Raw genomic sequence first — 15,010 nt, 5'->3', positions numbered from 1 at the left:
CCTACCCCCCCCACCCTCCTTTGTCCTGGCCAGTCAAACCAAAAACCGCACCTGAGGCAGGGATGGTCTATTCCTCGCCCGCAACCTCAGCTATGCCGTTGGCGCTGGACTGCTTACTCCCGCCGATTCGAGCGGCCAAAACCAATTTGTGGTTGACGGGGACGTGCGTGATCGAGGTAGGGGATATGTGCTATAGAATCGCGATCCTAAAATAATGGATGCTCTCTTAGAGAAACATCGTGTGCTCGTCCGTCAAGTTTTTACTTTTTCTTTCTTCTTTTGGAAGACGTCTCGTGGTATCCGTAGGTTCGTTGACCGATCTTGGCGAGGAGGCTGACCTGGCCGCACCGCGGCCCGCACTGCGGCCCGCACTGCGCAGTCGTCCCGCCTCAGCTGGACCAGTGTCGCCCAGAAGGAATGCATTGACAAGTCTCGCGTTTGAAACCTCCTCCATAGGAATAACGTTGCCTGGAGTTCACCTCAGCATGACAGGCAAAGCGCACGGCTGAAGTTTAAAATGGCCAGTCGATTGATCAAACAAGCAGTCGGAAAGGGGATCGAGGAAGGTAGGGGTTTGTAACCAAATCATCAAATGTGCGTGTTCTTTTGTTGTTCTCTTTTTTAAAAAATACGATTCTGTTGTTACAAACGGTAACTTTTCAAAGTAAACTTTTAAATATTAAAAGGCTGTGAACTTGTCTTTGACCGTTGAGCGGATCCGTTAAGCTTGTCAGCAACGCCAGCGTCAAAATATTGCGAAATTAAGGTAATAAACACAACACCGACCTCCAACTCACAACAAGAGTAACGGTTGCAGTTATTTAGAAACGTAAAAAAATGTAATTTAGTTGTCAAAAGTCGACGTTTTAAACCTCAGTACGCCTTAGTGTATCGATTTCTGTACGCGCGATTTTTGGAAGCGTAAATCTCACAACTTACCCCTAGGCCGGCGAGAAAGCTCTCGTCCAGGATGGCATAGATCTCCACGTCCTTGAGGTCGACCTGCACGTTCACATTGCCCGTCTGCCGCTGGTCGTAGCGCACGGGGGTGGGGGCGGGGGCCGGCGCGGCCCATGGCACCAGCAGCAGCAGCTGCAGCAGCAGCAGCTGCAGCAGCAGCAGTGGGAGCGGCGGTGGCAGCTGGGCGAAACTAGGCGCCATGTCCTACTCTGCAAGTGGGTCCCTCTAGGTCCCTCTAGGTCCTTCGTACTACTTGTTCCTGCCGGGCAACACCAGACCGCACCACACACTGGCCCGCGCCGCCGGCCGGCAGCGTCAGGCCCGCCGCGCCCGCCGCCCCGCTCCGGCGCCACGCCCCGCCACGCCACGGCCCGGACCGGCTACAGCACCGCCGCCACCGCCGCAGCAGCAGCGGTAGCAGCAGCAGCCTCCCGTCTCCCAGTCGTGTCCGTGTCCAGCGCAGCCGCCACCCCCGCGTGTACGTGAACTGCTCGCGCGGGGAGGGAGAGGGGAGCGGGTGTCGCGCCCCAAAGGGACGACACGCGGTCCAACAGCCTTCATAACTCCTCAGGACCACTGGAATCCGAAGGATCTCTTTACTATTTCCTCGAGGACAGTTCTTTGGGAAAGAACGCAGGTGGTTTCATCGCGCAACATGCAAAAGCAATCGCATGGGGAAACAACGTCATGTTGAAGGGTAGGCTCTCAGAAGCGCCTGCAGGTTCGGGGATAGGCAACCACGAGCTTCAACACACACATGTTTGACGGGACGGCCTACGCACCAGGCGCCTTACTGTTAGGGCTACGTCAGACCTGAATTGTTATTATTGTAGTATTTTTGCACCCTAGGTGTCTAATGAGGCTAGGAAACCTCGGGAACTGAACGATACGCAGACTACAAGTGCCTCCTACTGCACGGGGCCAGCCTCCCCTCCCAACCCAAGTATTGCAGCTCGCTCAAAGTTTAGATCAGTTCGATAGAACTCTCGCGGAGCAAAAGTAAATGAGAGTTCGTGACCGGCTTGTTATTGTGAATTTATCCCCCCCCCTCCCTCCTTGATCCCGTGGTGTGGTCACTTCTTGTTATAAAGCGAATCGAGAAAAATAAAAGTTTCATCTCGAAAAGACAGTGTGATTTATGTCGCATTACGGATGCACTCCACGTCCCCGTTAACTTTGTTGCGATATTGAAACCCTAAAGGAATCCGTTCTCTTTTATCTCATAAAAAAGGAAACACACGACACATAAAGCCGCGCTGACACGTCGCATTCTCCTTGATGCGGTGCTTCATCTTCCGTTTTTTTCCCTTCCCCAGCGCGTATCTCTTTTTGCTCGTCCTTTTTGGAGAAAGGTGAGTGGCTTTGGTCCAGCCGGCTCGGACCCGTGGCCGGCCTGGAGGAGCTATATGTAGGTGGATGCGAATGCGGTGTCGAACAAGTGATGGCCGAGGCTGAGATTACGCTGTGTGTACGGCGGAGCGGAGCACCGGCGAGCAGCGGATAATCAGAAATAATACAAGAAAAGGCGCGCCTCTCACGCACTCGGCGGCGCGGGCAGCCCGCGGGGTAGCCTCGGCGGACGACTCGAGAGGAGTTTGGAGCTTTGGGGGAATCTTGCCACGTCGTCACTTTTATTACGAGCGCAAAACAACGCAAAATATTTGTTAGTGTACGTACTTAGAGATCCAGTGGTGTGAATGCAATGCACGCAGGTGGTGTCACCTAGGCGTCAAGTACATGCCGTGTTGGCCCTTCCCTGCAATGACCCCCCCCCCCTTCTCTTTCTCTCTATTCTCGAGTGAGTCATCTATTACTATTGATGTTGTCTGTCTGTTGTCGTTTTACGGTCCTTTGATACCATAGCGAGGGTGCGAATGTCGTCGCACATTTGAGTGAACGCCCATCCGTAAACACATCAGGAAGTAAAGGTTTGAATTTGCCTTTGAAAATTCACCTGGTGCCTCCACGTATACGAATGGCATTTACACACCTACAAGCGCGTGACGGTCACATACTTTTAGTTTCGGTGTACGCCACCGACATCCTGCGTCCTGCGTTCACCCTCGAGAGCGCGGTGTGGCGCGGGTCTTCCTAAACACAGCACGGCGTGGTAGATGGGCATCCCCGTGCTATCGTTTAAAAACAAATCCCTCTATTTTCACAGTGCGGTCGTGAGGCCGCGGGGTCATGACCGCCTCCCCTGCGGCTAGCCGCAGCGAGCGGGCGACGTGTTTGGAGTAAAACACAATCATCATCGAGGTGTGAAGCCTTTGGCACGCCGCTCCCGCTCGCCACGGACCGGCCCGGCGGCGGCGGCGCAAAGCGCACGGCCCCGGACAGCAGCGGGTGAGCGATATGGGCTGCCTACTCTGCAGGCGGAGCGCGGTAAGTTGTGAGATGGGTTGCCTCGACCACGGCGCAGACTCGCTGCAGCGGTAGGCTTTTGATTCAGATTGCTGTGACGGTTTTCGAGTTATTGGTTTTTCTATGTTATTTTCTTTCGACGTTTACATTCCTATTACAACAATTAAACTTAAAGCACCAGACCATTACCTACGACTAGTTTATAGTTAATGATAATACTCCTGAACGTTGTACTTAAAAATACTAGGTGCGAATTATCTTGACTAGTTTACAGGAATACGTTTTTCGGCGTTCTGTTTTATATACTGTCTCTTCGTGCGATGCGTCCGCTTCTTCTAACTTAACTTGCAGAAGACCAGGATGGCCAAGGAGACGAGGGACAATGACAAGGAGGCTGACGCCCGACCGGAATTATTCCTAAAATCAAATACGGTCAATAAATGTTGGTGCTTTAAATCTGAAAAGTGGCGTGCCCGGAGGATTGAAAGCTAACAGGCAAAAATAAAAAATCGCTCGACAACAGGTTATAATAAATAATTATTACATAATTATTACAGAAAAGGATCCCATCACCACCACCACTACCACCACCACTACCACCACCACCGCCACCATACACGCGAATTTCAAATAAAACTAATAAATTGAGAAAACCACAAAAGCAATACTCGTCGAAAAATTAAACAGAAGAAAGCTGTAATAACTCATCAAAAACGTACCCATTCTCCTTGATTTGTAGGGACTTCCAGAATGCGCTCTGGCCAAAGTCCTTGGCTTGCACCATAGTCACGTTTCCTGGGCCAGAAATCTTTAGGAAGTGCAGAACATCGCTCTTTGTCTTGGGCTGGGGTGTCCAGTTCGCACCTCTCAAAACAGGAATCCTGCGAAGAAGGCCGTTTCCAAAACTTATAATTACATCTGATTATCCAACAGCTTGACAACTGCTAAGGTGCTCGAACAATCGATAAAATTGTACTTCAATCAGCAGCGATGACTCACGATGATTTGGCGAACGAGACCCAAAGTTCCAGGAGCTGACTCCGCATATCGAGGTCCGTGGGCATTCGCATCACCCCACTCCAGGGGAACTCGATAAAGTACTGAAAGTCGTCTGCGTGTGCCACCCCTGGGAAGAGAACCCATACAACGAGAAAATAAAAATTTCGTGCTTCACTACACACTTAAGTCTCCTTATCTGCGGGAAAAGACGTACCGAGATTACTCGTGTTCCCCCCGGTGAGGAAGTGCGTCAGGCTGAACTCGCCGCGGTACTCGAAGCTGTACATGTAGACCGGCGAGGACTGAGTGGCCGCCGCTGTCAGCACGTAGTCGTTCACGCCCGCGAAAAAGTCCCTGTCTGAGATGAGCTACGCGAGATAGACAAACCCAAAAACTCCTTAGCGTAATCGAAATTATTGTCTGCTAACGATTTATGGTTAATAACATATTACACTGATTCCGGATGTACTCAGTCGGCCCGGACTACCCACCTGCACGAGCTGCTTGTGGCTGTGCCCCAGTGACGCATTCTGGAAGTAGTGCTCCCTAATCTGGTGCATGAGTGAGGGGGTCTCGCCCGTGCGGTTGTCGTGGAGGTGCAGTAGTTTGGGGGCCACGTCGGCCCAATTCTCGTCCAGCTCCTGGACCAGGGTGTCGTTCAAGATGAACTCTGAACAAGGAAAACAAGGCGTTATCGCAGGTTCATGCAGGCAGATTGCTTCGTTCGTACCGAACTCCAAACGGTATTCCGAAAGGGGCTGAGACCATGACAATTTAAAAAGAAAGTGCAGACGTTCTAACAACCAAACCAAAAAGTATGCACGTCACGAAACACAAACAAGCCCGCAATAGTCAGTGGGCGGTCTTTGTAGGTCACAGGACTATTTGATACGGGTAGTAAAGTCGACTAAAGTAGTAAGCGTGGCAGCGATCAAAATTTGAAGGCTGGCGTGACCTCTGAACACTGTTTTGACACAACACTGATAGGGCAAAAAACTGAGGTAAATAACAATGCCACGCTCAGGCGACTGTGATCATTGCATCATTGATAGCAGCGGAGCGATGTCTTCCGGGTCGTATCTTTTGACCCGACTTCGTTTCTATGGTTTGGGAAAATTTGTGACGTTCCGAACTTCCTGACATAATTAGACGATGCCCTCTCCCTCTCCACCTCCCAACTCCGTCTTCAAGAGAGCGTTGCTTTATTTTACCGGCAGCGGGGAAGAGGCCCTCCTCGCTCGTCACACTGAACAGCAGAGGTACGTCCGTCGGGCCCCTCTTGTTCTCCAGCAAGCGCGCGGGTTGGTCGGGCATGAACGGCCTCTTAGACTTGCTGTCGACCACGGGGGCAAACGGGGAGAACGGGTTTTGCTGCCAACCCTGGCAAAAAATTAAGAAAGAAAAAGTGTAATCACGACCATCGCTTGACTTGTGTGGCAAATGCTATCACCACTTTCGCACGCACCTGGAAGTGAGTCTCTAGGGCCACCAGCTCCGTGGCGTTCTTCGCCTGGAGGCAGCTCACGATCGCGGCCGTGTTGGCTCCGGTGCAGTTGGCCAGCTCGGCGAAGCGCTTGGCGTTGGCCAGCGCCGAGGGCTGCTGCGCCCAGGGGTTCAGCGGCGAGCCGCTCAGCGCCAGCACCCTGTGGAACAGGCCCTTGGACAGCGGGGACAGGGTGTGCATGAGGGCGCTGGCGGACCCGGCCGAGAAGCCGGCGAGGGTGACGCTCTTGTTGTTGCCACCGAAGTAGACGATGTTCTCCTGCACCCATCGGAGGGCCTCGACCTGGTCCAGCATACCCGCGTTGCCGGGTAGCTCGGCGTCCTCAAAGCTCAGGTATCCTGTCAAATCAAAAGTCCGTTGTTTACAAAAACATCCGCTCGCCAGTCGGATTTGGGTCGTCTAAAGCGTCAGAGGACCGACACGACCCTGGTTAATACGTCCACAGCAGTACGTAAATGGAGTGCTTTGCGAAAATAAGCCCATTGAATCGGACGTAGTTTAGAAAGTACGTCCGTTTCTCATCCGATTCATTCGGCAAACTACAGGAGCTTGGCGCCTGCGAGACTCCGGGTAGGCCACCCCGCCGTACACGCATGCACTTCTGGCAATATGTTGCCTACCTGTAAGGCGCTATGAGACCTTGCAGAGGCAGCGAATGACTGACATACTTTCTGGATGATTTATTCTACGCATGCACGTTCAAAATTGTAGAAGCCTCACTGACCCAGTACACCGAGACGATAGTCCACGTTCACGACCACAACGTCGTAGTCCATGATGTACTGCAGCCCCGTTCGAGGCCCTCTGCCAAACATGAAGCCTCCGCCGTGGATCAGCACTATGACGTCAAGCGCAGCGGCTGGATCATACTGCACGTCCCAACATATTTTTTAAAGAGTATATGATTGTGGCTTAAATACAACAGTGCGATTTCTAGTACTCAATTGTACTGTACGTTTGGCGTGAAGATCTGCAGAGTGAGGCAGTCCTCGCTCCCTATTATAGCAGAGGGTTGACGGTCTAGTTGCAGGCAAGCTGGAGCGGGCAGTTTGGCGTCCACCACCGTGGGAAGGGGTGAGGGCTCGGGGGCCTGAAACGGAACATTTTAGAGGGTTGATCAGCACTACTGTTTAAAAGCACCTTATTGCGTTCAAGTCGGTTCAAGTAAAAGCTGCTAATCCTCTTCTATGGCGACACTTGGATGAGAATCGCCCCGGGCAGAGGAGCCTAGCACCCCCTCCCTCTCATCATTGTGCTTTAGGACTTAAATCTAAATTCAATGAGACCTGAGGTTAAAACTTGAATACAACATTATAATGTTATTTCACAGTTGCAAAATTAACAAATTTTCAGCAAACACAAAAACTGTTTTTGGTGAGGCAGAGCCTGGGTGTTGAGCGGGTTATCTCCCGTTATCTTCGCCTAACAATTGAGGCTGCCTTTATAGTGGGATGATGGAAGACACACGGTATGCACATGATACACACGCAGGTTGGCAGAGATTACGGGAATTAGGGTGGATTCGCTCTCGGCTCTCGCAGCGTCTTATTCATTAAATTTTTAAAAATCCTCTTTTTTGCCAAGAAAAACTACTAAATAACGATCATGTACAACAAGTTCTCACGTAACCAGTATTATTTTGATCAAAACGAACGGTCCATTTGAGACTGGTTCGGGTTCCACAAGCCGTTGGGGTGGTTGGCCTCATACAAGGTGACAGTGCCTGAGCGGAGTCAGGTCACCAGTACCGGTTGGGAGGGGTCAACTCACCGGTACTTACTGGTCTACTGTTTTGAATGTTTTTCACTCCACATGCACAACTCTGGCAAATTGAGATACAGTTTTCTTTTCACTCGACGATTCTTATTTTTCATTGCGATTATCGTGATTGGGTCCCCTACAGTTCCGTAGCACTCCGACCTTCTCGCAACCCATCTCTGAGTTGAAACTCGTTGAAGTTGTTGCAGTGTTTTCAGACAGTCGGAGTTACTCACTTTAAACGTGCGGCTTCGCGCCACCCACCTTGAACCTCCTCTCCCCGACGGGCGGCTTGGCGTAGGGCACCCCCCAGAAGGCGGCGTAGTCCCTCGGCGCGGTGCCGCCGCGCAGGCCGGCACTCTTCAACCTCTGCCCGAGGATGAAGGAGCCGTTGTTGGTGGTCACGGAGGGAAACTCGGCGACAATGGCCAGGGCGGGGGCGAGCAGGCCGACGGCCAGCATGGCCGCCAGGGCGGTGGCCGCCAGAGCGGGGGCGGCGGAGGCCGTCATGGTGCGCGCGGGGAGCGAGAGTCTCGGCGAGAGTCTCGGCGAGAGTGTAGTGCGGAAGGGCCTCGGGGGTGTGTGGCCGCGCCCGCCCGGTCTAGACAAGGCTTCTGGCCTACACCGCAGCTTGGCCCGCCTCGGCATGTGGGTGGGGGTGGCGGGAGGGGGAGGGCGAGGGGAGAGGAGGGGGAGGAAGAGGAGTAGAGGGGAGGGATGCTGACACAAGGCGGTATGATAAGACAAAATCGAGGCGCGTTTATTCTTTACCGCTCGCCTCAATTCCCCTCCGCGTTACAGCTCAGATTATTGCTGGTCGCGGGTGAGCGTCACCCAGAGCCACACCCCAGGCCCGTGACTCGCCCTGCCTTGGCCCTGCCCTACCTCATCCACATCCACACCGGATATTGCCTCGCAGGAAGAAATGTTGAGCCTGCGCCATTACCTCCAAGTTCGCGCAAAAGTTTCTTCTCAAAATTGCATTTAAAAAAAAAATTACGTAAGCCCGTTGGCCCATCTTACGCGGTGCACCAATGTCACAATGTCACATTACCGTTGTCGCGCTTAGAGACGCCTCAAGCTCCAAACCGGACCAGCCCTCCGAGCGTACCTCTCCGAGTCGGAGCCACGCCGCCACGCATAAATTGGCGATATGCGGGGGAGGGGGCTCGGAAGGGTTCGGTGGGTCGCGCCCTGCACACGCTCAGATCAAGTCACGACCCGCAGCAGGCAGCAACTCACAATGTCGGGTACGTCTTTGGTTTGAGCAGAGGATTTTGATGTGTTTCAATCATCGCTTTTATTTTCACAACTCTTTGGCAGGTGGGACGCTGGTGTTTGGCGCTCTGTGCGCCCTGTGCGTCCTGTCCTCGGCGCTGGCCAGTGCGCCGGTGATGTGCGAGGTGCCGGGTCTCGGCGTGCTGCGGGGGCGACACATCCCCGGGAACACCACATTCTACGCCTTCGAAGGCATCCCCTACGCCCAGCCACCGACCGGTCTCCTCCGATTCCAGGTAATATTAGGCACAAGCGTAAGAGCGCCCGAGGGGAAAAGAAATTCATTTTTCCTAAAGGCAGATATTTTTTTGGCGATGCCCTCAGCCTCCCCAGCCGGCTCCTCGGCTGGTGTACCTCGATGCCCGTGGCCAGCGGCACCCGTGCCCCTACCTCAACGACAAGGGCGTCCTCATCGGCTCCGAGGACTGCCTCTACCTCAGCGTGTTCACGCCCCAGGTGAGCAGGCGGAGCAGGCGCTCTACAAAAACATGACTTCCCGCTACCCGGAGTGCGCCTTTGAGGTGATGACGCTGCGCCACGGCAGGTGGACGACGAGCTGGCCATGCCCGTCCTCGTGATGCTGCCGGGTGACGACTGGACGCGAGGCTATGCCGGGCGCTGGAAGCCCCACCGCCTCATGGACAAGAGCATCGTGGTGGTGACGGTGCAGTCCCGGCTCGGCGCGCTAGGTCCGTGCTGCAAAGTGATAGCTCTGCCTCCTTCCTCGCCGCCCTCGCGTCCCCTGCGTTTACCGTCACGGCTTTCGCAGGCTTCCTCTCCTCGGGTGACGCCTCGGCCCCGGGTAACTTGGGCCTGAAGGACGAGCGCCTCGCCCTGTCCTGGGTCCGGCGACACATCAACGCCTTCGGCGGCGACCCCAACCGCATCACCCTGGCCGGCGTCGGTGCCGGGGCCGCGGCCGTCATGCTGCACGCGCTGTCCAACCCAGGTGAGCGAGTCGGCAGCCGGCCAGTCAGGATGACTTTAAGCTGCGGTCAGGCTTGTTCCAGAGGGCCATCGCCGTCAGCGGGTCGGCGCTCAGCCCGTGGTCGCTCACGGAGAACACCCAGGAGGCCGTTGACGCGCCGACGAGACGCCTGGCCGAGGCCGTCGGCTGCGACTGCCCCATCAGCACGTCGGCCCCGGGCAACCTGACGTCCAGCACGGCCCACGCTGCGAACGCGACGCTCGCCTCCTCCAACAACGCAACCGCCGCCGTGAACGCCACGACCCCGGCCACCAGGCACGCCAACCTCACCGAGATGGTGGAGTGTCTGCGGGACAAACCCGTGGCTGACCTCGTGTACGGCACCGCTCGGCTACAGGTGAGGGCGCTGGGGCTCGTCCTCGCAAAACTTCTGCTTGACTGAGAAGTCTACGCTGAAATTCGTGTGCGTATGCACGCAGGGCTGGGCAGGACTGCCATCGTCCCCGTTCGGGCCGGTGGTGGAGAGCGGCGAGGCGAACGACACCTTCCTGGGCGCGGCGCCCGCCCGGCTCTGGGGCGACGAGGAGTACGCCGTGACGGTACCATTGCTGCTCGGTCTGTCCCGCAGCGAAGGGCTCCAAGTGCTCGCTCCCTGGCCTGCTGCAGGTGAGCTCGCGTGTCGCGTGCATCGAAATGGGCACCATCATAGTTGAAGAAATGCGCCGGCAGAATATGTACACGCTTCTGCCGTCGTGACCAGGTTTGCTGAACAGCGCCAGCCAGCTCAGCCAGCTGGACACGGAGTGGACCCGGCTTGCGCCCACCGTCCTGGCCTTCAACAAGACCGCCGCGGAGGACAAGGCTGCCGCCTCGGAGCAGATTCGGCGCCGCTACCTGGGCGTCGTGACGCCGGCCGACGCCAAGGACGGCCTGCTGCGGCTGTTCGGCGACCGCCACATCGTGCTGCCCGCCCTGCGCGCCGCCGCCCTCCACGCCAAGAAGCACCCCGTGTTCCTGTACCGCTTCGCGTGGAGCGCCGCCCAGGGTAGGGAGCGAGGTAGCGGCCTCCTGGCGCAGAGGCGCGGACACCTCGGGGATAAACTTTACGACCCTTTCAATGTCAACCCTTCAGGTACTTCGGCCTTGGGCGGGCCCGCCGGTGGCAGCGACGCGTCAATACTCCTCATGGAGCCCTCGCCCACGGAGGCGACCAGACTGCCGGCGCAGAGGGCCATGGCGATGGACATCCTCGACTTGTGGGCCAGCTTCATCGACAAGGGGTGAGCAGCAGGTCACCGTGTCCGGCAGCGGCGCAGCAACGGAGTGCGCTACGGTGCAATCACTTGTCGCACCGGTGGCCCAGTTTTTATTTTCGCTTTCCGCCACGCGCACCCCGCGGAACCTACGTGTTGTGACTGTCCTTAATCAATGGCGCCGAGGTTATGCGGGGCGATGCCTGCGTCCCGCGGCGTCCTGGGGCTGGGGCGTTGGGCCGGGCGTGGTCCCGCATACCGGAGCACTTCAGCTCGCGGAGGTCCGACACGTCCACGGTAAATCGCTCCACGGTAGTTTCGATGTTAATTATGCAGAGTTCCGAAAATACTTCCAGTCGTGTCGATTTAAATTAACGCTCGTGTCTGTTACGTTACGTCCTCACTGTGGACGTATTTTAAAACCGATCCATCGATTATTTTTCATCATGCACCTCCCACGCGCTCCTCCGTGACGTGACACTCATCTCATCTTGCAGCGTCCCCGTCCTGGGCAACACCACCCTCCCCCGCGTGAGCGGGGCGCCTTCGGGGGAGCTGCCTTACCTAGAGCTGGTGCGGCCTGGGGTGCAGAGGCTGGGGAACTGGTCTGTGCAGGACACCGTGTCCTTCTGGAAGGGTCTGCCACTCCTCGAGAACAAAAAAACAAGGTAAACCAACGGTTTTGCATTGGCTTGTACTTCGTCAAACTTTGCACCCCAAAATAAATTCGATGTGATTTTGATTTTGGTTGCAGTGCTCCTGTGACGGCCCAGAGCGGCGGTTTAACCGACTCGAAGAAGAAGACTAGCTCCGCGGCGGGCAAGTGGCAGTGGCGGTCCCAGTGGACGCTGCTCGCAGTCGCCCTCAACTTCACCTGGTGGCTGCATGTTATTTCACTCTAGGCAAATTGTGTTCGGTGAAGAATGAATAATTTTGGCAGTTGTTTGGGGTGAAGGAATTTTGCTCCCTGAAGTTCCAACCATGCAGCCCACATGCCTCATGGCCACGCCACCCTCAATTTTCACAATAGAAATAATGTGTACAGGAAAAAGGGAGAACTTAGTGTATTTAATGCTTAAGAAAACTAGGATAAGTAGACATGTGACGATTTTGAATTGGCTGTAATAATAAATGCAATGTAATCGGGACAAGTGTCGACGCAGTCCCGTGCATCACAACTCGTCGCGAGCGCTGACCAGGTCGGGTGCGTTCTCGCTGATTGGCAGCGAGTTCCAGAAGGCCGTCTGACCCAGCTCGGGCACCTTGTCGAAGATCAGTTCGGCATTCTTGTCCATGCGCAGGATGTAGAGGTCCTGCGAGGCGGGGTCCAGCGGGGCCCAGCCGGGCGACCCCGGCAGGCCGGACGGCACCCTGGAAGACGGGAGAGCGAGTGTGTTGAAGCAGTCGGCTGCCGAAGCTGCCCATCGTTTGCCATTATTATTCTCCTCCGTGACCTCGTCACTTACCCCGTCCTCGCGAACGTCGTGAGGATGCTGATGAGCTGCTTCCGGACTTCCAGCTCCTGCGGGTTGCCCCCCGTGGGCAGGCACTCCCACCGGAACAGGTAGGCCGCGTCGTCGCCGTGGCTCACGCCCCAGTCGCTGGTGTCCTTGGGCTTGGAGATGGCGCCGCTGAGGCTGTTCTCGCCCCGGTACCCGTACAAGTACACGTACACGGGCTGGCTGTTGGCCTGGGACTGCTCGCGCGCCGCCTGCTCCACCCCGGCGTTGAAGATGCGGTCGCCCACCATCTGCGGGAGGGAGAGCTCGCTTATGACCAGGATCTTCTAAAGGTGTAGTGCACCTAGAGGTGTAGTGCACCCTAACGTGAACTGCACCCCTGCCACCGAATCGGTCACCGAGTGCTCACCGCGACGAATTCGTTGGTGGCGGCGCTGAGAGGCCTTTGGCCGATGTAGTGCTCCCGGATGGCGCGGCTGACGGCGTCTCTCTGCGCCTCGGTGCCGGCGGTGTCGTTGTAGTCCAGCAGCAGTGGCGCGAGACGCAGCCAATCCTGGTCCAGGCGTTGCAGCTTGTGGGACTGTCCGGCGCCCAGGAACTCTAACGGGGGAACAGAGCGGTATTAGAGGTCGCTCGACGCCGAGGCCGGGGCCATGACGAGCTGCCGTCGACGCAAACTCACCGGCTGCGTTGAACAGCCCCTCCTCCGTGGTGATGCCGACGATCCAGGGCACGTCGTTGGCCAGCCCCTGCCTCAGCACGTCGATGGGCGGCCTGTCCACGAAGGCGCCCATCGTTCCCGCGGGCTCGGCCACGGGGGCGAACGGCGAGAAGGGGATCTCGGCCTCGTCCTGGAAGGCCGGCACGGCGGCCGCGATGGCCCTGGCGGGGCGGTGGCGCAGGCAGGCCACCAGGTCGCGGCTGGTCACGCCGTCGGTGGGGCAGCCCAGGAGGCCGGCGAGGCGCACGGCCTTGGCCGCCGCTTCCTCCTGCTGGGTCCACGGGCAGAGGGCGGCGCCGCTCAGCGACCAGCCGCGGTGGAAGGCGCCCGCCGACAGGGGCGACAGGTAGTGGTAGTGCACGCTCGCGCCGCCGGCCGACAGCCCGAACAGCGTCACGCTGTTGGGGTTGCCGCCGAACGCCGCGATGTTGCCCTGGATCCAGCGCAGCGCCGCCGACTGGTCCTTGAGCCCCATGTTGCCCGGCACCACCTCGTCCTGCGTACTGAGGAAGCCTGCGCAGAGGGATGGGCACCGTGTGTGACTCGTTGGGGTCGGGGGCGAGCAGCGACTGCAACGCCGCAGCGACCGGGACGTACCCAGCGGGCCGACGCGGTAGTTGATGGTGACCAGGACCACGTCCTTGTCGAGGAGGAACTCAGGGCCCCAGTCGGAGCTGCCGCCGAACATGAAGCCTCCGCCGTGAATCCACACGAGCACGTCGAGGAGGGGGGCGCCGGCAGCGGGGAGCTGCCAGGGGTTGGAAACAAAGACAGCATTTCAAACACCTTGAGTCCCAGAGCAATATCAAGGGGTGGCGTTAGGGATTATCCAGAAAGTGCGCCCATCATCCGTCGTTACAAAACTGCAAGGTTAAGTCTATACAAGCTCTCAGCGACTTATGACGATCAATGTAACATTGTGTGACGCTGTGCGACGCTACAGGACAAATAAGGATTCATTGCTCTTCGCCATAACTCGTCCGTTTTGAGAATCTGGGACAAAAATGGACGTGGGCCTTTTTAGGCCATGTCCGCATTTGTCCCCAATTCCCATCAGGGAAGGCAGGCGCCTGATAGGTGGGCAACAGCGTGCCTGCAGCGCTTGCGTGTACTGCTGGGTGACCTACCCTGAGTCTCGCAGGCGCCGAGCCCTCGTAATTGCGCCGAAAGGATCTGAAAAAAGACGGAAGTACTTTCTGGAAGACCACCTTTCCAGTGCGTGCCCGGACTCACCCTTGGCGTGAAGACGTTGAGATAGAGGCAGTCCTCCTCGCCGACCACGGCCGACACGGGGTAGCGGTCGAACTGCATGCACTTGGGGGGGAACTGGGTGGCGTCCCACACTCCCTGCCAAGGCTTGGTCGGCTTGGGGTCCTGTGGGAAGGAACGGGGCGGTGCGTTTAATACCCCATGCGTCGGGTCGAGGCTTGCTCGTCGGAGCGAGCACACGGGAGGCCTCACCTTGAACCGGTACTTGCCGACGGGCGGCCGGGCGTAGGGGACGCCCTTGAAGGCGAACACGGTCCTGCCGCTGTCGCTCTGCGTGGTGGTGCCCCGCACGGCGCCCTTCTCCAGCTGCACCAGGGGGTCGCTTGGCTCCACCGCGGCTGACACAGCGGCCACCAGCACTGCGCCGAGCAGCGCGGCCTGGATGGCGGACGTCATGGTCCTCTGGAGGGCGACATCACAAAATTAGGTTCACTTTTTGTTTTAACCCCAACACCTTACTGTATGTGGACACGGGCAAACAAACCACTCCTCTATCGTGCGACCGACAGTGTGCCG

At 57.0% G+C, this 15,010-nt stretch overlaps 4 protein-coding genes across 4 annotated transcripts in view; 1 reads left to right on the top strand and 3 right to left on the bottom strand.

Annotated features, from left to right (window-relative positions):
• Positions 1 to 1,267, bottom strand: part of LOC113204823 (calphotin-like) — a 7,006-nt gene extending 5,739 nt beyond the window's left edge. Inside the window, exon 1 of the mRNA XM_026420148.2 lies at positions 940 to 1,267. Coding sequence (XP_026275933.2) covers positions 940 to 1,161 — 222 coding nt within the window. The 5' untranslated portion in view covers positions 1,162 to 1,267. The remainder of the gene's footprint in view (positions 1 to 939) is intronic.
• Positions 1,268 to 3,425: 2,158 nt separating this feature from the next.
• Positions 3,426 to 8,194, bottom strand: LOC113204777 (venom carboxylesterase-6). The gene is made up of 10 exons (XM_026420073.2): positions 7,850 to 8,194; positions 6,783 to 6,917; positions 6,552 to 6,696; positions 5,789 to 6,165; positions 5,535 to 5,703; positions 4,815 to 4,993; positions 4,538 to 4,691; positions 4,324 to 4,450; positions 4,044 to 4,205; positions 3,426 to 3,741 (listed from the first exon to the last, which is right to left on the bottom strand). Exons 1-10 carry the CDS (start codon positions 8,093 to 8,095, stop codon positions 3,660 to 3,662), a joined length of 1,776 nt encoding a protein of 591 aa, XP_026275858.1. The 5' UTR covers positions 8,096 to 8,194; the 3' UTR covers positions 3,426 to 3,659.
• A 487-nt stretch (positions 8,195 to 8,681) lies between these two features.
• Positions 8,682 to 12,195, top strand: LOC113204776 (venom carboxylesterase-6). The gene is made up of 11 exons (XM_026420071.2): positions 8,682 to 8,835; positions 8,909 to 9,099; positions 9,188 to 9,319; positions 9,408 to 9,552; positions 9,633 to 9,812; positions 9,863 to 10,188; positions 10,271 to 10,457; positions 10,552 to 10,836; positions 10,924 to 11,071; positions 11,542 to 11,712; positions 11,799 to 12,195. The coding sequence occupies exons 1-11, from the start codon at positions 8,739 to 8,741 to the stop codon at positions 11,944 to 11,946; spliced, it is 2,010 nt and encodes a 669-aa protein (XP_026275856.2). The 5' UTR covers positions 8,682 to 8,738; the 3' UTR covers positions 11,947 to 12,195.
• LOC113204778 (venom carboxylesterase-6-like) overlaps positions 12,093 to 15,010 on the bottom strand; it is a 4,832-nt gene continuing 1,914 nt past the window's right edge. Inside the window, exons 2-8 of the mRNA XM_026420074.2 lie at positions 14,687 to 14,896; positions 14,459 to 14,599; positions 13,823 to 13,973; positions 13,187 to 13,738; positions 12,914 to 13,104; positions 12,511 to 12,794; positions 12,093 to 12,415 (exon numbers count right to left, since the gene is read on the bottom strand). Coding sequence (XP_026275859.2) covers positions 12,217 to 12,415; positions 12,511 to 12,794; positions 12,914 to 13,104; positions 13,187 to 13,738; positions 13,823 to 13,973; positions 14,459 to 14,599; positions 14,687 to 14,890 — 1,722 coding nt within the window. The 5' untranslated portion in view covers positions 14,891 to 14,896 and the 3' untranslated portion in view covers positions 12,093 to 12,216. The remainder of the gene's footprint in view (positions 12,416 to 12,510; positions 12,795 to 12,913; positions 13,105 to 13,186; positions 13,739 to 13,822; positions 13,974 to 14,458; positions 14,600 to 14,686; positions 14,897 to 15,010) is intronic.

This window comes from Frankliniella occidentalis, unplaced genomic scaffold (assembly GCF_000697945.3).
Source record: "Frankliniella occidentalis isolate FOCC.00 unplaced genomic scaffold, Focc_3.1 Scaffold17, whole genome shotgun sequence".
In the NCBI taxonomy this organism is placed as follows: domain Eukaryota; kingdom Metazoa; phylum Arthropoda; class Insecta; order Thysanoptera; family Thripidae; genus Frankliniella; species Frankliniella occidentalis.
This window is presented reverse-complemented; position numbering and strand designations above follow the sequence as displayed.

Coding starts and splice junctions, on each gene's coding strand:
- LOC113204777 (XM_026420073.2), bottom strand. CDS start 8,095: ATGACGGCCTCCGCCGCCCCCGCTCTGGCGGCCACCGCCCTGGCGGCC. Junction 6,918..7,849: donor TCGGGGAGAGGAGGTTCAAG/GTGGGTGGCGCG, acceptor GTTCCGTTTCAG/GCCCCCGAGCCCTCACCCCT. Junction 4,206..4,323: donor GTCTCGTTCGCCAAATCATC/GTGAGTCATCGC, acceptor CCTTCTTCGCAG/GATTCCTGTTTTGAGAGGTG.
- LOC113204776 (XM_026420071.2), top strand. CDS start 8,739: ATGCGGGGGAGGGGGCTCGGAAGGGTTCGGTGGGTCGCGCCCTGCACA. Junction 9,553..9,632: donor GTCCCGGCTCGGCGCGCTAG/GTCCGTGCTGCA, acceptor CGGCTTTCGCAG/GCTTCCTCTCCTCGGGTGAC. Junction 11,713..11,798: donor CTCGAGAACAAAAAAACAAG/GTAAACCAACGG, acceptor TTTTGGTTGCAG/TGCTCCTGTGACGGCCCAGA.